General features: G+C 38.8%; 1 protein-coding gene across 2 annotated transcripts in view; it reads right to left on the bottom strand.

Moving 5' to 3' along the window:
• slc15a4 (solute carrier family 15 member 4) overlaps positions 1 to 24695 on the bottom strand; it is an 85114-nt gene that overhangs the window by 29125 nt on the left and 31294 nt on the right. For both annotated transcript variants that reach the window (XM_059988232.1, XM_059988233.1), the window contains exon 5: positions 9925 to 10093. In XM_059988232.1, the coding sequence (XP_059844215.1) occupies positions 9925 to 10093 (169 nt within the window). The remainder of the gene's footprint in view (positions 1 to 9924; positions 10094 to 24695) is intronic.

The following is a 24695-nucleotide window of genomic DNA, read 5'->3' as shown; positions in this document are numbered from 1 at the left end:
AACAAATGGGATTAAAGCAGTAGAAAATAAAAGGTTCAGAATATGTAAAAGTAGAAACTGGGTGAAGTTAAGAAATGGCAATAGACATTCAAATTGGTAGATATGGCATATATACCCTCAGATAGAGGCATTACTGAAGGTATCACTCAGAAAAATAGAGGTGCACGTGTTGAGTGTAAAATAGTTCTGGAAGACTTCAATCTATACTTAGACTGGGAAAACAAATCAGCAGTAATGGTGTGGAGGATTAATTCATTGATTATACAAGAGATCACTTCCTAGATCACTATTTTCAGGGAAAAGAAAACAGACCTCAGCATTATACAATGAGAAAGGGTTCATTGATTATCAGGGAGCTGACTGGCATTTAACAAGCTAACATAATGAATTGTACGTAAAAACTGAGATGAGAAACCATGGTTGTAAGTATAAATAAAACAAGCTACCAAGTCATGAAATGTTAGATGGCTTTTGGAGTTTGGGAAACCAAGTTAAGTAACAAGACAGTAAATGAGCTAATAGATAAACAAGGTAGTAATTCTTTCAAATGATCCTTTAAAGCAAGATAACCCAAAAGTTTAGATGTGGCCATCAAGTTAAAGATAGTATTATTTCAAAGGGAAGTCTTAAAATATTTCCAAGAGAAAAAAACACCCAAATACAAGTCCAAGGAAAGTAAAATTTCAGAATTCAGCTACAGGAGGAACAAAACATTTATTAAAATAAGGTACAATAGCAGAACAGAAGGAACAGAAAAGGAACAGAAAACAGATTGTAAAAAGTTCTAGCTATGTTGAAAAGGAAATGCTTAATTAAAATTAATGTGGGTCCTCTCCAGATGGAGACAGGAGAAATTATATCGGGAAATAAGGAAATTGCAGAGGAATTAAACAGGTGAAGGCAGAGAAAACTTGGAAATAGTGAGGAGCCCCAGATCCGAAGTGAATCAGGAACTCAAAGAAACTAGCGTGAGTAAAAAAGAAAAATAATATTGCAGATTAATGAAAATAAAAAGATAATAAATCTCTAGGACTGCATGCTATCATTTTGAAGATGCCAGGTTTGTAGTTGGGAGATTACTGGTTCTCATCTTCCAAATGCTTCAGCACTTCCCACAGGCTGGAGGGAAGCAAATGTGACACTATACAACAAACAAGACCAATCACAAACAAGAGGAAACCTACAGAAGCTGGAAATCCAAGCAACACACACACACAAAATGCTTGAGGAACTCAGAAAGCTAGGCAGCATCTATGGAAAAAGAGTACGGTCGACCATTCGGGCTGAAATAAAGGGTCGCGGCCTGAAACGTTGACTGTACTCTTTTCCATAGATGCTGCATGGCCTTCTTAGTTCCTCCAGCATTTTGTGTGTATTTCTTGTAAATCTATACAAGAAAGGTGGAGGGAAGACAGAGAGCCATTGATCAATTTAGCCCAACATTAGTTGTTGGGAAAATGCTGTAACTTATCTTTACATGTCATTATGACATATCTGCATTTTTAGATAGTCTTTAATAACAGTATGCAGAAAAAAATTAATGCACCAAGTATGGGAGTATGACAGTGGCATTGTCTGAGGAATGATTAACAGATAGAAGATGATGGGAAAAATGGGTCATATATGGTTTGGAGGCAGATCAGTGGGGTGCCAGAGAGCGCAATGTTGGAGTTCTAGCTTTTCACATCAATATCAGTAACTCTGATGAGGGGATCAAGGGTAATATATTAAAATTTACTGATATAATGTAACAAACCATAATTGCTAAAATGAAGAACACCAAATAAGCAGGGAACAGAAAGAAATATAACAGAACACTCAGATAGATATTCACATACCAGAAGGACAGGGCCTAGTTGGTGCATTGGCAGTCATTTAAAGTAAGTACTCAGGTGCAGAAGCAAATGACAAGGCAAATGGTACACCGACCCACGTTACATGAATATATGAGAATAAGAGCAAGGATTCTGCTGTGCATCTGGACAGCTTTGGTTTGCTTATCGGAGAATGGAAGTTCTTATTATTGAGGGAGTGCAAAAAACAAATGGCATACTCAGTCTTGAGATGGTGGAATTGACAACTGAGATTAAATTGATCCATCCGATATTCACTGGGTTTAGAAGATTAAGAGGGGATCTCATAGGAACTTTTAAAACTCTAACACTCAACGAGAGGGATAGACCTAAAGGCTGGATAATCAGGAACCCAGGGATCACAGTCCCAGGAAATGTCTTCAGAAGAAAGTACTTTCTCCAGAGGGCAGCACATGTGAGGAATTCTCAACCACGCAAGGACGTGAATATGAAATCAACTACTTTCAAGGATGAGGTTCACATGTTTCTTAATGATAAAAGTATCAAAGGGGATGATGAGAAGATAGAAGCAGAGCATTGAGGTAATAACCATATAACAATTACAGCACGGAAACAGGCTATCTCGGCCCTTCTAGTCCATGCTGAACGCTTACTCTCACCTAGTCCCACCTACCTGCACTCAGCCGATAACCCTCCATTCCTTTCCTGTCCATATAGCTATCCAATTTTTTTTTTAAATGACAAAATCAAACCTGCCTCTACCACTTCTACTGGAAGCTCGTTCCACACAGCTACCACTCTGAGTAAAGAGGTTTCCCCTCCTGTTACCCCTAAACTGTTGCCCCTTAACTCTCAACTCATGTCCTCTTGTTTGAATCTCCCCTACACTTAATAGAAAAAGCCTATCCATGTCAACTCTATCTATCCTCCTCATAATTTTAAATATCTCTATCAAGTCCCCCCTCAACCTTCTACGCTCCAAAGAATAAAGACCTAACTTGCTCAAACTTTCTCTGTAACAGGTGCTGAAACCCAGGTAACATTCTAGTAAATCTCCTCTGTACTCTTCTCTAATTTGTTGACATCCTTCCTATAATTCTGTGACCAGAACTGTACACAATAATCCAAATTTGGCCTCACTAACTCCTTGTACAATTTTAACATTACATCCCAACTCCTATACTCAATGCTCTGATTTATAAAGGCCAGCATACCAAAAGCTTTCTTCACCACCCTATCCACATGAGATTCCACCTTCGGGGAACTATGCCTATTATTCCTAGATCACTCTGTTCTACTGTATTCCTCAATGCCCTACCATTTACCACGCATGTCCTATTTTGATTATTCCTACCAAAATGTAGTACCTCACACTTATCAGCATTAAACTCCATCTGCCATCTTTCAGCCCACTCTTCCAACTGGCCTAAATGATCAGCCATGACAGAGTTGAAAGGTAGAGCAAGTCCAAGGGGATAAAGGATGAATAGTCGACATCTGCTCTATTTTTCTACATTTCTATTTAACTGTTTGCAATAGCAGGTCAGGAACAAAAAGCAAGGAGCCAGGAATTTTAAACGAGAGGTTTTGCTTGAACTTTGCTGGTGCTTAGCAAACAAGCTTCCCCACTGTTAAAAACCTAACAGAAAATTCCATCCATGAACTTAAGTGGAAGAGAAAATGTCAAGGCTCGACCTGAATTTCTATATGCATAGTAACTCTGGGCATCAAAATTTGAAAGCATGATTTTCCCAGATACAGCTGGTATCAAAAGAAACCTTTTTGCAACACTACAAGCAACAATGACTATAATTTTTTTTTATCACTCCCACCATTGCTTACTACCCTGGTAACCCTATTGACTTGTTAGAAAAAAATAGTCAACTTGAACTTGTATTTAATAAAATGCTTCACTCTCACCAGTAGTAAGTGCAAGGGAAAAAAAAATTAAATGGTCAAATGTTCAAACATCTCCAGAAAAAAACCAGATTGCTTTTACTCAAAAAAAAGCAAAAGAAAAATTGCTTTCTCTGTAAAATCATCATTGCCACCCTGACTACAAGATAAATTATAGTGAAATTTTAAAAAGAATTAACGGAATTTGTTTAAAAAGCCCTTTAATGGTTTTCCTTTTAACATATGATGATTCATATTATTTTGCTTTCCAGACAATAAAAATGTTATTCAAAAAAATTAGAAAACGATTTCAGTTGAAAATGAGATTTTCTAATTGAAAACAAAACTGGACATTTTTAGAGAAAAACAAACTCAAACTTTTTAGTTGCAATAATCATCTTTATTCTCCAGATCTGAATTAGGTGGATGAAAAAATTTACTGTATCTGGGAATTGCATTTCATCCAGGGTACACACGGATAGTGACTGTAGTGATGTATAAGTGTGTAATTTGATTGAATTAAGGATTTCAGCAAAATGAATGCTTACGTTTGTAACATGGTCTTGTCTTGTCCATACTGCACCAACTACTGTCACTGGGCTATAAACGTGCAGGAGCAGTGTGTGGTTAAATGCCTTGCTCAAGAACACACACGCTGCCTCGGCTGAGGCTCGAACTAACGACCTTCAGATCGCTAGCCCAAAGCCTTAACCACTTGGAAACACACCAACACAAAAGGCAAAAGGCCTCTCAAAATAAGTGAACTACTACAAATTCTCACAAGTTTTAGATTTTTTTAAAATTGTATAGCCATGTAAGCTTTCACAAGTCTTTCTAACAGTTCTAGAAATTATTTTTAACTAACAATAAATGTACATTTAAAAAAATCTTAACTAGAGTAATGCACACAGAGTTTGAGTAACACATAAATGTAGTTAACATATTAAAAAGAAATTGGAAAAAATGACCTGCACATTTTTTGCTGAACTTGACACATGCCCTGCGGTCATGACAGTGCTTTTGACTTGCTTCAATAGATCTGGTTTAAACTGCAATATGGTTTATATGCTTCAAGATGCTGGCAAGATGCTCCACATTTTAGTTACTCCACTGCTTAAAAAGGCAATCTTATCAAAAGACTAATGTTAACAGCTATGACCTTTGGATTTTCAGCCAATATAACTATTCCAATAATGGACAATATTCAAACCTTGTGAAAACAAAAGGTCTCATTGACAGATGCAAAGGTTGCTGCCCACTGTAAGACAACTTCCCATCCTAATTTCTGATGGGCTACGAGTTAGGAAAACAGTTTTATTTAAAAGGTCAACTACCACTTGAATATCTTCCAACCACATACAAATAACTTGCTCCCTCTAATACATAAATCACTTTGATTATAAGCATAGTCCCACGATTCAGTGGAATGTACTTTCTTTTCATTCAACTAAGCAAAACTGTGCTGAAGAATAAAAGTACAAATAATTATAAATTTACTTGATCTCAAAGTGATAAATATAAACATTCCTCCAGCAACCAAAACAGACAATTTTAAGTGAAATTGTACACTGACTACACAATTTTCCAAACTGGATATCTTCCAGCAATGGACAAGAATTCAGGTGATGAACGATTTGTATTCATTGGTGCATAACAGGAACATGGAGGTCAGTAAATAAAGATTAAAGCTAAATCATACTTCTAGAAATTGAAAGTTAAAAAGATTTCCAAAATCCTATTTACTATAAAATTTGGAATATGGATATATGTCAATCTTTTCCCAAAGTGGCAAAATGGAATGGGGAAGGGAGAAAACAATTTATGAATATTTTCTCCCTTGAATTGAAAAGTTACCTGGGTAACTTTTGAAATAGGCCACACATTGGAATCAATGGTGATCGCAATCAAATGCTTTATTCCCCTATCCCAACTGGAAAACAATCCACGACCACCACTACACTTAAATACAAATATTGTATATGCTTGGACAGGTAGCTCCGACAAAAAGAAACTTAACCTTCCAGACTAATAACTTTTCAGATTCAAGAACGTTGATTTCAGTACATAAGAACCAAAATAATTGTTACAACATTTCTGAATCAGCACAAAAAGCAGAAACACAATAATAATAAACACATAAGACAACTTGTAAACATAGATTAATATATCCATAAAATGACACTAAGCATGGGGTGCCTGTACATAATGGGACTGACAGGAAATAATAGAGGTAATTGTGGGTGCAAGGGGGTGTGTGTCTAAGCGAGTGGAGGCATTAATCAGCCTTACTGCTTGTGGAAATTAACTGCTTTTGAACCTGGGGGTCTTGGCATGGATGTTACATAGCCTCCTTGCTGATGAGAATGGGACAAGCAATCCACGAGTAGAGTTGGTGGGATCCATCATGACATTATTGGACCTTTCCTGGCAGTTTTCTATACACGTCCTTGATAGTGTATAGGCTGATGCCAATGATACACTGGGCAGTTTTGACTACCCATTGTAGAGCATTCCTGTCCCATGTAGTGTAGTTTCCATACCATGCAGTGGTGCAACTTGTTAGGATGCTCTCTACTCCACATCTGTAGAACGATACAAGGATAGAAGTACATGGTACAGCTCTTTTCAGCCTCCTTGGAAAGAAGAGGCTCTGATGAACTGTCCTGATTGTATAGAGTGTGTTCTTGGACCATGAGAGGTTGTGCGAGACGAGCATCCCCAGGTGTTTGAAACTTTCAGTTTCTACTGCTGATGCGAGTTCTCATGAAGTCAGTAACCATCTCCTTTGTCTTGTTGACAGTGAGGAAAAGGGTATTTGCCTGGCAGCAGGACTCGAGTACTTCCATCTCCTCTCTGTTGGTCGCCTTATTGTTGTTGGTAATGAACCCCACCACTGTCGTGTCAACGGAAAATTTGCCAATGCCATTACTTGGGTGTTTGGCCATGCAGTCTGCGTGAGTAAAGTGTACAGTAATGGGCTAAGCACACAGCCCTGGGGAGGACCCGTGTTCAGGATGATAGAGGGAGGAGCGGTCATGCTCCCTGACTACCTGTTGGTTATTGAGTCCAACACAGAGTTACATACTGGTGTATTTAGGCTGAGGAGTAGGAGCTTATTCACCAAGGTCTGTGGGACAATAGCGTTGAATGCAGTGCTGAAATTCAGAAACAGCACTCTGACATAGTGTCCTTGTTTTCTAGGTGTGCCAGTACAAGGTGCATGACAGATGCTATGGCAGTTGTTATAGCGCAGTTCTGTCGGTAGGCGTATTGGCAAGTGTCAAATCTGGCAGGAATAGAGTTTTTAATATGTGCCATTACCAGCCATTCAAAGCATTTAGTGTTAGTGTTACTGGATGGTAGTCATTTACAGTTCAATAAAAAATTGATGAACCCTTTGCAATTACCTGGTTTTCTGCATTAACTCACAAAGTGTGGTCTGATTTTCATCTGACATAATAACAGACAAACACAATCTGCCTAAACTAATAACACACAAACAATTGTACTTTTCATGTCTTTATTGAACACATTGTTTAATCATTCACAGTACCAGACTGGAAAAGATATGTGAACCCTTGTATTCAATAACTGGTAGAACCTCCTTTAGCAGCAACAATTTCCACCAAACATTTCCTGTAGCTGCTGATCAGACTTGCACAATGGCAAGGAGGAATTTTAGACCATTCCTCCATACAAAACTGTTTCAGTTCATCAACATTTCTGGGGTACCTTTCAGGAACAACCCTCTTCAGTTCATGCCATAGCATCTCCATTGGGAGAAGGTCTGGACTCTGACTTGGCCATTCCAAATCACAAATATTCTTATTTTTAAACCATCCTGTTATTGATTTACTCTTGTCACTTCTTGCCAACTTCCACTATACATGTGATGAACCACTACCCTGACATTCTCCTGTAAGAGGTATTGAAACAATTTTGAAGTCATTGTTCCCTCAACATTTGCAAGCTGTCCAGGCCCTGAGGCAGCAAAGCAGCCCTAAACCATGATGCTCCTTCTGCCATATTTTACAGCTGGGATGAGATTTTAGTGTTGGTGTGCAGTGCTCTTTCCCCTCCAAACATAGCAATGTGCATTTCTGCCAAAACTTTCAACTTTTCTCTCAGCTGTCCACAGGATATTGTCCCAGAAATGTTGTGGAACATGCAGGTGGTCTTCTGCAAACTCAAGATGTGCAGCAATCTTTTTTTATTTGAAGAGCTGTGGTTTCCTTTGTGGTGTCCTTCCATGAACACCATTCTTATTCAGTTTTTCGTATAGTGGATACACAAACAGAGTCTTTAGCAAGCTCTAGAGATTTCCGTAGGTCTTTTACCATTACACTTGGGTTCTTTTTCATCTCCTTCAGCTTTGCACGTTGTGCTCTTTGTAGGAGACCCATTCCTAGGAAGAGTACCAACAGTACTGAATTTCCCCCATTCATAAACAGTATTTCTTACTGTGGACTGATGAACACACAGGTGTTTAAAAATGCCTTTGTAACTTTTTCCAGCTTCCTGCATCTCTACAATTCTCTTCCAAGGTTCTCTGAAAGTTAGTTTAGTCACAGCACAGTGCACAAACAGATCTTTCTTGAGAAGAACAGGATCTGTCTGTAATCCAACTTTATGTGTCTTTTTTGTAGGGCAAGGCACCTCTACAACCCACACCTCCAAAATCATCTCATTGCTTGGACCATCAGACTCCAAATAGTTTTTGTAGAAGGCTTTACCCCAGAGGTTCACATACTTTTTCGAACCTATACTATGATTGTTTAATTTAATCTCCCCCCGATGCCTGTGTGTGAAGGCCTATTGCTCACTGCTCCCAAGGGAAGGCCTCTGCACTTGAGTGGTCTCCCACTCTCCATCAATGCTGTCAGAGGATGTTACCAAAGTACCAAAGTTCTATGATTTATGGATTGGACTGCAGATTGTAGTTCAAATTGAACACTTCAGATAGTATAATATATATATTTATTTATTTTCCCCTGTGTTTTCACCTTGTTTTTTCCCCCCCCCTTGTTGCTGTTCTGTGAGATTTGTTAGATTTTTTTTGAGCAGGGGCATTTAGGGCCTGATGTTCTCACTGTTTACATGATTTATTTTTCTGTGTGGTGGGGTTGATGTTCTTGTAGCCGCTTGGCACAACATTTTTCTCCTGCGTGGGAGGGTATTGATCATGTTGCCATTTGTGAGATTTATTTTTTGTTGCGAGGGGAACGGGTGATATTTTTCTTTGAACGACTTCCATGGCTTTTCTTTGTTTTGTGACTATCTGGAGAACAATCTCAGAGTTTGTATACTGCATACCTGCTCTGATAACAAATGAACCTTCGAATCTGATGATAGACAAACTTCTGTTTTGGATCTAACACATCCAAATTTTGGTTAATATTTTAGTATTCACATATGGAATGGATTAAAGTAACTGATTCTAAAAATGGTTTAAAGTTTCCCCCCATAATTTAATGATTATATCAAACATATAGAGCAATACAAATAGTGAAACCTAGTTTAATATTCTTGGTTTCCTGACACAAGACTTCACTTAAAGCAGAGATCTTGATACTACACTCCATATACTCTTCCGAATACCAAATCTACCAGTTTTTGGTGCTAAACTAGCACTGGATCACAGTAGGATAATAAAGTGTAAAAGTGCATCAAATACCAATGCTATTAATACAAATTTGATCAATACAATCATAATACTAAAATACCTCAAATTACATCGTAGTCAGAAAGGACAGAGCAAAAAATCAAACTAAGTGAACATTTGCAAAACACTCAATAGAAACTTACAGCTATAGTCCAAGACAAGGTTAAATCCTCAACTGCATGCATTATGCCTATCTGCTTATCTTACAGGATTAATTGTTTTAATTCTATCTGAATATGTCATTAACTGTAGATCAGGTTTAACCTGATCTCTGTTCCTCCTTGGTGTTCATCCTGAGATACAAGTATTTGACTCCTGAATTCTTTCAGCTGTGTCAGGGGCCAAGGTGAAATTCAGTGGGGAAGTCAATGAAGAATTTAAATTTGATATAATAAAATTAATATTTGTATACCACATAATTATTTATATACATCTTCAATAATGTCATGGCTTGATGTATAATCATCCAATTCACACTCATATTCTCACATTTATTCTGGAATGGATTTTAATTTCAAAACATTAAGAAAACTTTCTACACAATGTACTTACCAGCAGCCACTGCAGAGCACATAACAAAAAACATGCCAACAGCAATTCTCATCAAGGGCGTAGGCAGCAAGCCTTTCCTCTTTAACACGGGATCTACCACTTTGTCTTTGACTGGGATCAGAATCAGAATAAGTACTGCATCAAACATGGTGAACCAAGCAGCTGGAAGCTGTAGAAAAGTATAGTTAGAATAGAATGCAGATCAGGGATCACTGAAAAGTACAGACGCAACAGCACAACAAATCACATACAGTAAAACTGACAGTCCATTAACCTTGTGACTTTGCTAATGTCAGAAACAGAATTTCTCAACTATAGAGAATTACTACGATTAATACCAAAACATTTTTAATTCACTTTATTTTAAAGATATTAGCGGCACAGCAGCATAGTGGTTAGCACAACGGTTTACGGTACCAGCGACCCAAGTTCAATTTCCACTGCTGCTTGTAAGGAGTTTGCACGTTCTCCCCATGACTATGTGGGTTTCTTCACACAGTCCAAAGACATACCAAATGACAGGTTAATTGGTCATTGTAAATTATCCCATGAATAGGCTAGGGTTAAATTGACAGAATGCTGAACAGTGCAGCTCAAAGGGCTGAAAGGGCCTATTCCACACTTATCTCAATAAATAAATAAGATTTTCCAGTGTACCCAATGAGTTTAAGTGGAGGAGAGAAATACAGTGCAAGCGCTCTGGCTCCCAAATCCAGCTGCACATCTACTCATTTCTCATGTTCCTGACTCTTGGTGTTCTGGACCACGTTTGTCCACAGTCTGGACCCCAGCCCCACTGCACTCCGAAACCCGAGCTCTGATTGCACACCTCTCTTACTCTCCAAATCCCTAGCTTGCATTCTGGACTGAGGAGCGAGTTGGATATCAGACCACCAAGTATTCTGAGCAATCATTTGCTGGATTACTGGAGTTTCATTGCAATTAGCACATAAAACTACACTCTTTGCAGTCAATATTAAAAGAACTTCATATGTTTCTTTATAAGTAAGCACAGACCCATGCTTTGGAACATGCAAGCTGCATTCCTGAAAAAAATTGCTGAATTGCAATTTTTCATAATGTAAAGCCATCACCTCATCGATGCGTACATCAACAAATGTGAGTAGAAATAAAAGTATTTATTTACTTTTCATTCCCCAAACACTCCCCCGCGCTCTCCACCACCAACCCAAGTGCAAATTTTATTCTGTGGCTCAATTTTTTGGGTAGTAATGCAAGATTGAATTATGTAAGGTTGAATTTCTATTAACCAAACAACAGACACTGAAGTCACTTGCATTTGTATCAGAGATGTTATATTTTAGCAGCAAAGCCTGGGCTAAAGCAGTTTTCACCAACAATGGCCCTCTGTGCTTCCTGCTTTCCTCCTAAGAACATAGTACATCAGAAAAACTATTTAAAATATTAAAATGCCCATTTTCCCACCTAGGAAAGTCACAAGTACTTTAAACAGGTATACCCTAATGTATTACTTCTAAAATACAAATATCATTAAAAAACACACTGACTCCTCCTGCTGGCATTGCATAGAGTAGACATGTTCCTTGATCTTGAACGACTCCGTTCTTTTAAATTACTGAATCCAATCTGCTTTGCTAACTTACTTTTGGAGTATTATGGGAGGGTGGGCGAGAGTGGACTTTGTTTTCTTTTTATCAGCTGTTTGGTTATCCCCGCCTCATCTATTGGTTGGTTAATTATTATTAATTTTAAGGTTTAGGTTTTTGGTATATTCCAGTGGTTCATATGTTTAACCTCTGTTTTAAACATGGTACACAATTTAAAAATGGTACACAATATTAGTTTTCTTAGTTTAAATGTGAAAGGTTTAAACCACCCTGTGAAACGCAAGAAGGTTTTTAACCTATGTTAAGAAATTGAATGCCTCAATCTTTTTTTTTACAAGAAACACATGTTCACAGATCTGACTGTGGACATTTGTTCAAATGTTGCAATGGTCTAGCTTTTCATTCTTCCTTTCAAGCCAAGGCCAGAGGTCCTTCGATTTTGATTGACAATTCAGTTGCCTTTGTTCAACAGGATGTAATGTCTGACCCCAATGGGCGATTTGTTATAGTCTCAGGGAAATTAGATAACAAACTAATGGTCTTGGCTAATCTCCATGCTCCAAATATAGATGATCCAGGCTTTTTTGAACTTTTTTTTTCTTTTTTACAAGACTTAAATTTATACTCTTTAAATTTGGGAGGAGGTTTTAATTGCTGTCTTGACCCTGTTTTAGACCATTCCTCTTTGAAACAATTGAATATTAGTAGATCTGCCTCCTATATCCAATCTTTTCTAATGAAATGTGACATTATTGATGTTTGGTGTTTTTTTTACATCCAACAAGTAGAGAATATTCCTTTTTTTCCTCATATTCATACCTATTCCAGGATTGATTATTTTTTTGTCTATAGTCATTTGATACCCTCTGTTCCATCCTGTTAATATAAAGAAATTGCTGTTTCAGATCATGCCCGTCTTTTTTATCTGTAAATCTTTCAGGTGTTCCTTGATCAAACAGATTTTGGCATTTTAATCCAATTTCACTATCGGATAAGGCTATTTAAAAATCTTTAGAGAGTCATATTACCTTTTTCTTTGAAGAGAATACACTAGATGGCACATCTAGCCTTATTGTTTGGGATGCTTTCAAGGCTTATATTAGAGACCAAATTATTTCCTATACAGTAAGTATTAAAAAAAATCTAATAAGGAGAGAACTGATTTAGCCAATCAGCTGAAAAGTTTAGATCAAAAATATGCTTCTGATCCCGATCCCATCTTATATAAAAGACGTGTTGAAGTTAAAATAAATATGATCTGTTCTTAACTTACCCTGTTGAAACTCAATTTTTAAAAGTTAAAAGTCAATTTTATGTTCATGGTGATAAAACGGGCAAATTTTTTGGCTAATCAACTTAAAATTTTAATAGTTAAATGTCAAATTAAGGAAGTCTCCAAAGCAAATGGTGATATAACTTCTGATCAATTACAAATAAACGATATTTTTAGAGAATTTTACTCTAAACTGTATAGCTCCAATTCTCCCAAAGCCATTTTCTCTATGAATAATTTTCTAGATCATTTAAATATTCCCTCACTTTCTGAGGTTAATCAAAAATGGTTAGATCAACCTTTTTCTTCTGAGGAAATTACCCGGGTTGTCCATTCTCTGAGTTCGGGGAAGGCTCCCGGTCCTACAGATTTTCTGGAGAGTTTTAAGGCTTTTGCTCCTTTGCTTATTTCTTATTTACTTTCTATCCTTTGACTCTTTTAAATTAGACAGGTTGCCATAATCTTTTTATGACACCTCTATTTCACTTATTCTCAAAAAGAATAAAGATCCAACTGATTGCTCTTCCCACAGACCTATTTCGTTACTTAATATCAATGCTAAAATTTTATCTAAACTTTTGGCTCATATGATGGAAAACATCCTGGCTCTCTTCTATTACCTCTGATGACTAGACCGGATTTATTAAAAATTGTTATTGTCATTTTAACATCCATCGTTTACTGAATGTTATTTACTCTGCCTCTAAAGAAACTTTGGAATGCGTGATCTCTTTAGATGCTGAAAAAGCCTTTGATTGGGTTGAATGGAATTATTTATTTAAAATATCAGAAAAAATTAACTTTGGGTCCAATTTCATTCAATGGATTAAATTATTTTTCTCCCACTGCACAGGTTCTTACTAACTCTCAGAGTTCTAAACCATTTAATCTCCAACTTGGTACCAGACAAGGATGTCCTTTGAGCCCTTTGCTTTTTGATTTGGCTTTAGAGCCTTTAGCCATCGTATTTCATGAAGCAGTTGACATCTCGGGTATTTTAAGGAGGGGGTATCACTCTTAAGTTGTCGCTTTATGCTGATGACCATTTGCTCTCCATTTCTAATGTGGAGTCTTCTCTACCCTCAGTACTTTCTTTACTTTCTGAATTTAGTCAGTTCTCAGGATATAAACTTAATCTCCACATGAGTGAACTTTTTCCTTTGAATAATTTGGTATCAGTTAACTCTTACCTTCCTATTAAAATTGTAAGAAATCAATTTACTTATTTGGGTATAACAATTACAAACCCCATTTCCAGAAAAGTTGGGATATTTTCCAAAATGCAATAAAAACAAAAATCTGGGATATGTTAATTCACGTGAACCTTTATATAACTGACGAAAGTACAAAGAAAAGATTTTCAATAGTTTCATTGACCAACTTAATTGTATTTTGTAAATATGCACAAATTTAAAATTTGATGGCTACAACACACTCAACAAAAGTTGGGACAGAGTTAAAATAAGATTGAAAAGTGCACAGAATATTCAAGTAACCCCGGTTTGGAAGACTCCCCATTAAGCAGGCTAATTGGTAGCAGGTGAGGTATCATGACTTTGTATAAAAGTAGCATCCATCAAAGGCTCAGTCTTTGGAAGCAAGGATGGGTTGTGGCTCACCCCTTTGTGACAAAATTTGTGAGAAAATTGTTAGTCAGTTCAAAAGGAACATTTCCCAAAGCAAGATTGCAGAGAATTTAGGTCTTTCAACATCTACAGTACATAATATTGTGAAAAGATTCAGAGAATTCAGCGAAATCTCAGTGCGTAAAGGGCAAGGTCAGAAACCACTGTTGAATGCGTGTGATCTTCGAGCCCTCAGGCGGCACTGCCTAAGAAACCGTCACGCTACTGTGACAATTATAGCCACCTGGGCTCAGGAGTACTTCGGAAAACCATTGTCACTTAACACAGTCCGTCACTGCATCCAGAAATGCAACTTGAAACCGTATTACGCAAGGAGGAACCCATACATAAACTCTATGTAGAAACGCCGGTGAGTTCTCTGGGCCTGAGCTCATCTCAGATGGACCAAAAGACTGTGGAACTGTGGGCTGTGGTCAGATGAGTCCACGTTTTAGCTAGCTTTTGGAAAAAACGGGCGTCGAGTTCTCCGTGCCAAAGATGAAAACGACCATCCTGATTGTTATCAGCGAAAGGTGCAAAAGCCAGATTCTGTGATGGTATGGGGGTGCATCAGTACCCATGGCACGAGTGAGTTGCATGTATGTGAAGGTACCATTGACTCTGAGGCATATATTAGGATTTTAGAGAGACAAATGTTGCCATCAAGGCGATGTCTCTTCCCGGGAGGTCCATGCTTATTTCAGCAGGACAATGCCAGACCACATTCTGCATGGGCTACAACAGCGTGGCTTTGTAGACACAGAGTGCATGTGCTTGACTGGCCTGCTGCCAGTCCAGATCTATCTCTTATTGAAAATGTATGGTGCATCATGAAGAGGAGAATCAGACACCAGAGACCACAGACTGTTGAGCAGCTGAAGTCTTATATCAAGCAAGAATGGACAAAATTTCCAATTGCAAATCTACTACAATTAGTTTCCTCAGTTCCAAAATGATTAAAAAGTGTTATTAAAAGGAAAGGTGATGTAACACAATGGTAAACATGCCTCTGTCCCAACTTTTGTTGCGTGTGTTGCAGCCATCAAATTCTAAATGTGTATATTTACAAAATACAATTAAGTTGGTCAGTAAAACTATTGAAAATCTTTTCTTTGTACTTTTGTCAGTTAAATAAATGTTCACATGAATTAACATATCACAGATTTTTGTTTTTATTGCATTTTGGAAAATATCCCAACTTTTTTGGAAATGGGGTTTGTACTAGGAACTATTTGTAATAACTGCAGCCTTAGGGTTTTCGCCAGTCATTAGTGGCTGCTGGCCCTGGCCCTTGCAGGGCGGGCTTCTGTGCCCCACCGCTGGTGGTAGAAACACCACTGTTCACTGGCCTCTTCACTCTTGCCTCTGTGTTGTGTGCGCCCCCCTGCCGGGCCTGGTCTGGTCCGCTGTTGGACTCGTGGCCTGGTAATCTGACCGACGGACGCCACTCTCTCCCTCTTGGCTTTCCACAGCACGTCTGCCCGGGCCGCCACCTTCCGGGGGTCGCTGAAATCTGCGTCGGCCAGCAGCAGATGTATGTCCTCGGGCAGTTGCTCTAGGAACACTTGCTCGAACATGAGGCAGGGCTTGTGTCTGTCAGCCAGGGCCAGGATCTCGTTCATCAATGCTGACGGCAGCCTGTCTCCCAGACCATCCAGGTGAAGCAGGCAGGCACCCCACTCACGCCGTGAGAGGCCAAAGGTCCCAATAAGCAGCGCTTTGAATGCTTCATATTTGCCTTCTTCCGAGGGCGACTGTATGAAATCCACAACCTGGGCGGCCGTCTCCCGGTCAAGGGCGCTCACCACATGGTAGTAACGCGTGGAATCAGAAGATATCTGCCGAATCTGGAACTGGGCTTCTGCTTGGCTAAACCACACGCATGGTCGCAGCATCCAGAAAGTCGGTAGTTTTAGCGAAACTGCGTGAACAGATAAAGAGTCGGCCATCTTCTGTCCAAATCCCGTTTGGACCGTCAGGGTCACCAATGTAGCGATGTACTACATACAGAGCTAGAGACGACACGCAGTCGGTAAGCCGTTTCAAGACTAGTTTATTCAAACTTCGTGGCGCTGGCATTTAACTTTTTAAGAAAGGAGGGAGGGAGAAAACAGAACTATCATCCTGTCAGCCTAACATCAGTAGTGGGGAAGATGCTAGAGTCCATTATTAAAGATGAAATAGTGGCATATCTAGATAGCAGTGATAGGATTGGGCTGAGCCAGCATGGATTTACCAAGGGCAAATCATGCTTGACTAATCTGATGGAGTTTTTCAAGGATGTAACCAGGAAGTTAGACAAGGGAGATCCATCCAGTGGATGTAGTGTACCTCGATTTTCAGAAGGTCCCACATAGGAGATTGGTGGGTAAAATCAGAGCTCATGGCATTGGGGGGGGGGGGGGGAAGATATTGACATGGATAGAAAACTGGTTGGCAGAGAGAAAGCAAAGGGTAACGGTGAATGAGTATTTCTCGGAATGGCAGGTGGTGACTAATGGGGTGCCACAGGGCTCGGTATTGGGACCACAGCTGTTTACGATTTAGATGAAGGCATTGAGAATACCATCAGCAAATTTGCTGATGATACTAAGCTGGGTGGCAGTGTGACATGTGATGAGGATGTTAGGAGAATTCAGGGTGACTTGGATAGGCTGGGTGAGTGGGCAGATACTTGGCAGACGGTGCTTAATGTGAATAAGTGTGAGGTTATCCACTTTGGGAGTAAGAACAGGAAGGCAGATTATTATCTGAATGGTGTAGAGTTGGGTAAGGGAGAAATACAAAGAGATCTCGGAGTCCTTGTTCATCAGTCACTGAAGGTGAATGAGCAAGTGCAGCAGGCAGTGAAGAAGGCTAATGGAATGTTGGCCTTTTTTACAAAGGGAATTGAGTACAAGAGCAAGGAAATCCTTTTGCATTTGTACAGGGCCCTGGTGAGACCACACCTGGAGTATTGTGCACAGTTTTGGTCTGCAGGGTTAAGGAAGGACATCCTGGCTGTAGAGGAAGTGCAGCATAGATTCACAAAGTTAATTCCTGGGATGTCCGGACTGTCTTACGCAGAGAGGTTAGAGAGACTGGGCTTGTACATGTTGGAATTAAGGAGACTGAGAGGGGATCTGATTGCAACATATAAGATTATTAAGGAATTGGACAAGATAGAGGCAGGAAATATGTTCCAGATGCTGGGAGAGTCCAGTACCAGAGGGCATGGTTTAAGAATAAGAGGTAGGTCATTTAGGACAGAAAAACTGTCCCAAGGAAAAACTTCTCCTAGAGAGTTGTGGGGGTGTGGAATGCACTGCCTCAGAAGGCAGTGGTGGCCAATTTTCTAGATGCTTTCAAGAAGGAGCTCGATAGGTATCTTATGGATAGGGGAATCAAGGGATATGGGGACAAGGCAGGTACCGGGTATTGATAGCAGATGATCAGCCATGATCTCAGAATGGCGGTGCAGGCTCGAAGAGCCAAATGGTCTACTTTTGCACCTATTGTCTATTGTCTATAATCCCTAGCGCCTACCCTCTCCGGGTGGAAATGACATCAGAGGTACATTACCAAAGTCTCTCACCGTGTGCTGGCTATTTGTGAGCCGGTTTGCCTGCGCAGAAAGTGGGTCGCCACAGTATAACATTATTTGTGTTCTGCTGCTTTAAATATCGTGCTAGCAGCTTACCAGCTCTGTCACCACCTTCATAGAAACTGGTTTTTAATCTAAATAATACATATTCTGCTTCTTTGTTATACAAGTTATTTAGCTGGAATTCCAAATTGCACAGCTCTCTCGTTTTTACTCAGATTTTTTTTTCGTACTGTAATAGGTGTAATGTTGAAGAGGCCTCTCTAATTCATATGTTTTGGTCCTGCCTGCGGCTTGATAAATTTTGGAAAGAAGTATTTCAAACTTTCTTGGAACTTTTTAAAGTAAATTTTAAACCCAATCCTCTGACTGCCTTGTTTGGCATTATTGGAGGAAATGATTTTACTCTTAAGCCAAATGATCTGCATATTTTGACTTTTATTTCTCTTTTAACCCAGAAGAGCTTTGTTGCCTAAATGGAAAGATGCTGCTCCGCCTACTCGTGCCCATTGGCCGATTGATATTATGTCATGTTTAAATTTAGAGAAGATTAGGTGTTCTGTTTCCACACCTGGACAAGATTTTTTCACATTACGGGGACCTTTTTGGAACTACTTTCATAATCTTCAACTTGTTCAGCAATGATGATGGCTACTATTTGTTTGAATTTATGACTATATGTCCAAAATTATTTTTTCTTTTCTTTTAACCAAACAGCTGTTTTTTCCCTCTTTTTTTGTTATGGGGTTTTGATTTCACTTTAGATTAGAATAAAATATATCTTTTCAATATTATGGTTAACTTATCATACATAGATATTAAACCTTGTTTCTGTTTCCATAATATTATAATGTATTTTGTATTTGTTTATGAAAGTAATTAATAAAAGTATTGAAAAGGAAAAAAAACACTGCAGATCAATTATATTCACTAGCACAAAGAGGTACTGCAGATGCTGGAAATCTAGAGCAATACACACAATGTGCTGGCAAGTCAGCAGTTCAGGTAGCATCTATGGACAGGAATAAACAGTCGACATTTCAGGCCGAGATCCTTCATCAAAACTCGATTACATTTCTATGTAAACATATTAATATTCCTAAAATTAAATTTCTGGGTCCTTTTTACTGTCTTTAATCCATAGCAGCACAAAAGTCGTTGAAGACTGAAGTTGTTAACAAATACCAAGTGAAAATAATATAAAATTGCTGAACTGATCTATAAGCATATTCCACTTTAGTGGAGGAACAGGATTGCTCCGAGAACTAGCATAGAATTAAGAGTTAAAAAAAACAACCCTCTATAAGCAAATATTGCAAATAGTTTTGAAATTGCAGGTTATTGCAAGTGACGTGAAACAGTTAAATCCTTACTTTAAAAGGATTGAAAAAATAAACTGATCTTCTAATATTAAGATCAGGCTTAATCTACAAAAAAAAGGTAAATATCTAACAGGAGGCCATGGCTCTAAGAATATTCTCGCTCTCAATGGTGGCAGAGCAAAGCAGATAGGTACAAGACACAAGGTTGATTCATTTACAATCATAAGGTGCTTGGTTGATGATCCAATTTTGTTGGCTTTCTATCATCATAGAAGCCAGTGCTCAATCCATTCAATTTACTCTATATTGACAGCAAGAAATGGATGAGCACACGGACCACAGAAAAGCAATTAGGACTAAACAGTATTCTTTCAGTGTGCTAAAGTTCCAGAGAAAATTGTATTGAAACAGCTTAGTGCGAACAGCAGCTAAATGTGTAGTTCATGCACAAAAAGAATCAAAGTGATAACCTGATAATTACTCCCCCATTTGTCTGTTCTCAATCACTCCGTGACAGGCAATAGCATTGACAACACCATCACCATACCTCTTACTAATCAATTACTTTTTACCAGTGCTCGGTTTGGGCGTAACATAACCATGTTCCACATTAAATATCAGCAAAAGAGCCAAATCCAAAAGTGATTAACACCATACAGCACCAAGAAAGAATTTGATTAAGTGTAGCATGATGAAACTGAAGTCAATGGAAACTAGTTGGGGGGGCGGGGGGGTGGGGAGAGTTACTTCTGGAGTCATGGATAGTGAAAAGAAAGATGCTTCTGGCTTTAAAAATTAAATATCCCAACTTCAGCATACCTTCTCTAGCATTCGCCAAGGAAGTTGCCTGGTAATTACCACTGGATGGAAACTTAACCAGATCAGTCAGATAAACTGACTATGTGAACAACTCAGACTGGGCACCCTGTGATGAGTTCCTCAATGTATGGCTTCACGATGCAAGGAAGTTGTTTTCCATTGATCGCGTGGAGAGTCAGAGACTTTTTTCCCGGTGCTGAAATGGTTGCCACAAGAGGACACAGGTTTAAGGTGCTGGGGTACAGAGGAGATGTCAGGGGTAAGTTGTTTTTTTTTAAAAAAATGCAGAGAATGGTGAGTGCGTGGAATGGGCTGCCAGCAATGGTGGTAGAGGCAGATACGATAGGGTCTTTTAAGATAGGTACAAGGAGCTTAGAAAAATAGAGGGCCATGGGTAAGCCTAGTAATTTCCAAGGTAGGGACATGTTCGGCACAACTGTGTGGGCCGAAGGGCCTGTATTGTGCTGTAGGTTTTCTATGTTTCTAATCTTCTAATAACCAAGATGAGCACAACTCTGTTGACTGAACCATTTGCTGTACCCTGAAGATTCACTTCCTCCTCTCCCACCACATAGCAGCCACTCTGGTATATTGCAGCAACTATTTCTACACAATTCTGAAAACGTTTAGCCTGGAAGAAGAGGCAGCAGACATATGGAAATGCCACCACTTGGAAGTTCCTCATTCAAATCACAAGTCAATCTAGCTTGGCAATATATTGTCACTACTTCATCATGCTGCTTAAAGCAATTGAATTGTAAGAAATAAGAGGCTAATCCATAAAGATTGCAAAGAACACGAGACCCTGATGCAAATTCACACAAGAGGTCAGATCCTCTTTACACATTTCCATAATTACTAGGCTACAACTTATGCCAATCAGCTTTTTAAACTATGCTGACATGGCTCTGGATGGTACAGTCTGATTTTTTTTTTCCAAACTGGCAGCATCTTTGTTGCAGTACAACAAGCTAACTTGAAAAGTGCGAATACAAGGCATTTCACTTCGGTATATTAAACTTATACAGTAAACAGTAGAGCCCGACATACGGAGTATTGCAGAACAGGTGGATCTTACGAGAGCCCAGTTTAGCACTGAGACCAACTTGAGAAGTGGCTAAGAAGCTGATCACAGTTGCAAGCTGCCAAGACCAACCTGCCCTGTGCACATTGGCCATCCTACTCTGTTACAGGTTCTATGTCAGTTTCATGCAATTGAATTCTAAAACTTAAAGAAAATGATGACTCCCTGTGAGTTGACAGATCACAGGATTTCCACAGCCCTGTCAGATAAACTGTATGAAGGTAGGACTAGCAGGACTTCCTATCCAACTGGACTGTGAAAATACCTTTGAATTATGGAAACACACTGCCATCGTTCAACATGACAACTCACCAACATCGTGAAGGCAATTAGGGATCAATGTGACAAGAATGTAATTTAACAACCTTTTGTAAAGTATGTTGCACAAGTTGAAAAGCAAAATTCAACAGATGCTGGTAATCTAAAGCAACAGAATGGAAGATTATTGATCCAAAATATGAACTGTTTCTCTCTCCAAAAGTCTTGCCTAACCTGCTACTGCCAGCATTGTTTAAAAAAATAAAATGCATGTTCTTTCATCCTCAAATCAAAACACTAATGTGCATTGCTTTAAATTCATTTTCACAATTAGTCAAGTCAAGCCAAGTTTTTTGTCATTTGTGTAACTATATACATATATACAGTCAAAAGAGACAACATTTCTCCAGACCAGGGTGTAAAACATAGTAGTGCACAATAACTCAGAAAAGCAAAAGTAAAATCAAATGAATTACACATATATAAACAATATAAAGTGTATAGATAAAATATCGTAGGGTTCAGAAGAAATTAACCAGCGACACTTCAAATGCGATGGAGTAGGCATTCAGAAGCCTAATGGCCGGAGGGAAGAACCTGCTTCCCATCCTGACCGTTCTTGTATTTATGCATCGGAGTCTCCAGTCTGATGGTAGGAAGGCAAAGAGGATGCAGGATGGATGGGTGGGATCCTTTATAACACTAAGGGCCCAGCATCCACAGTGCTCCTGATAAATGACCACAATAGATGGTAATGCAACCCCTATGATCCTCTCAGCTGTTCTCACAGTCCTTTATAGGGGCTTCCAGTCTGATGCTCTGCTGTTCCCATACCCGATTGAAATGCAGCTTGTCAGAACGGTCTCATTGGTGCTCCTGTAAAATTCTGTTAAGACGGGGTGGGGGGGTGGGGGAAGACTCATTGCCTCATCTCCTTAGGAAGTGGAGGTGCTGCTGTGCCTTTTTGTTCAGTGAAGTGATATGAAGGGACCAGCTGAGGTCATCAGTGATGTGAACTCCCAGGAACTTGGTGCACTTAACTCCTCTATGGAGGAGCCGTGTATGCACAGAGCGTGATGGTTCATCTGCACCTTCCTGAAGACTACATTCATTTCCTTGATCTTCTTCATGTTCACATTTAGGCTGTTGTTCTCACACCAGTCCACCAGCTGCACCACTTCCTCTCTGTACTCTGATTCATCATCATTGCCGACAAGGCCAACCACTGTTGTGTCATCTCCAAATCTGATGATGACTGGAGCCGAATCCTGTGACACAGTCACACATCAGCACTGTGAATAGCAGCGGCTGAGGTCACAGCCCTGGCTAGTGCCAGTGCTCTGCAGTTTTTGTGCTTTACATACTCTGATCCCAGATGTACTTGTACCACAATATTTTGCAGAGTCACTATTGAAATAATTTAATTCTTTCTTCCAAAAGCAACCACATATTCTACTCCATGTGCCAACTTTTGTCTACTCACTTGACCTAATCTAAGTGTTCCTCACAACTTGTTAACTCACCTATCTTTGTATCATTGATAAATCAGACTACAATATACTTGAGCCTTTCTGCAAGTCTTCAATATAGATTAAAAATAAAAGCTGACACTCCAGCACTGATACCTGTAGCATCCCTGTAGTGAAAAAGTGACAACCCAAAAATAACCAATTTATCATGACATCATGCTTCTCCACCCCCCCCATGGCTATTAATTTTTGTGGGGCAATAAATTAATATTCCTGTCAGAACACTGACCAACTGTATTACCCAAAAAGAATTAACCATCAAAAAAGATACTGAAATTATTAAATGCATCCTGCAACCTAATCTGACATACCATTATTTTGATGTTCTATCAATTCCTTCAAGTTGTCCTGCATGAGTTGCTTTGCCCTTTTGGCTCTATTCTTAATATGTTTATTAAAAAACTATTTCAATTGTTGAGTGTGCGTGTGTTCACAGCAAAATTTTCTGCCCAGCTTCAGAAAGTTAACACAAACTTCCTTAGATACAAAAGTAAAATAAAAACTAAACCTGCTTAAGTAACATCAAGTTTAGTAACAAGATAGACAGGTGGGTAGCTTCAGAGGTTGCATGCTTCTTCCACCATTTATGAAGAACTGCAGTGTGTTTCTGATGACTCGCACTTCTTATTACAATCCCAAATGTTCCTCCACTGCTTTGAGTGGTCTGGGGCCAGGGATATCTACAAATCAGTGGAGACATCATGCATTTTCTATAAGGGCTGGAAAATATCCTTGAATCTTTTCTCTTTCTACTTGGTAGTCTTTGGCCATGAGGGAGCACGAAAGCTTTGGGAATCTGGTGTCCGATTTGCAAATGCATAGTCTGCCCATTGAAGCTGACCAATGAAGTTAGGGTTTCAGTATTGGGATTTTGACCAAGAAGATTCGAATTGGTTTATTTTTCTCACAAGCCCCATCTGTCATGTTGCAAATACAATTTCCATGGTAAAATTACCAATTATACACCACACTGAATTTGTTTCCCTAAAATATGTATTTAGAATTTTACTGTTGAAGTATTGATATTAAATCACTGCAAACTAAAAAATTGCTTCAGACCATTACCAAGATAGTAAAAGAAAGCCTTCAAAATCAATGACCATGGGGCACAGAGCACTTATATACTGCAAAATCTTCATATTTCCAAAATGCACACTTCCTGTGAATGCCAGCTTTAACTTCAATTACCACATAATTACATTTACAAATGGTCAAGATTGTTGGTCTTCTAAAACAAAATGTAGTAGAAACATGCTCAAAAGTTCGAAGTTTTGGTTACAAAATCTATATTCTTTTTCCAATGGAAGTCCTTTTAAGTTATAATTCAATTTGAGATATTTAAAATGTTCAGTCAGTAAAATAAGTTATCAGTTTTCTATAGCACATGTTAGCTACTACTGTATTCTAATCTGCTTTACTTTATACCCTTAAACAAATGACCTCATTTGTAAATAACTGTGCTTCAGTAACAGGTCAATAACTATACTTCAATTTGCTTTGAGAACCTACAGTTATTTCAACAGTTCAAAGTTCAAAAAGATTCAAAGTACAATTATTATCAAAGTATATATGCAATTTACAACCCCGAGATTCATCTTCCCTCAGACAGCCACAAAACAAACACAGATCATGGAACCCGTTCAAAGAAAACATTGAACTCCAAACATGCAAAAATAAAAACAAATCATG

The sequence above is a fragment of the Hypanus sabinus genome, chromosome 13 (assembly GCF_030144855.1).
Source record: "Hypanus sabinus isolate sHypSab1 chromosome 13, sHypSab1.hap1, whole genome shotgun sequence".
In the NCBI taxonomy this organism is placed as follows: Eukaryota; Metazoa; Chordata; class Chondrichthyes; order Myliobatiformes; family Dasyatidae; genus Hypanus; species Hypanus sabinus.
This window is presented reverse-complemented; position numbering and strand designations above follow the sequence as displayed.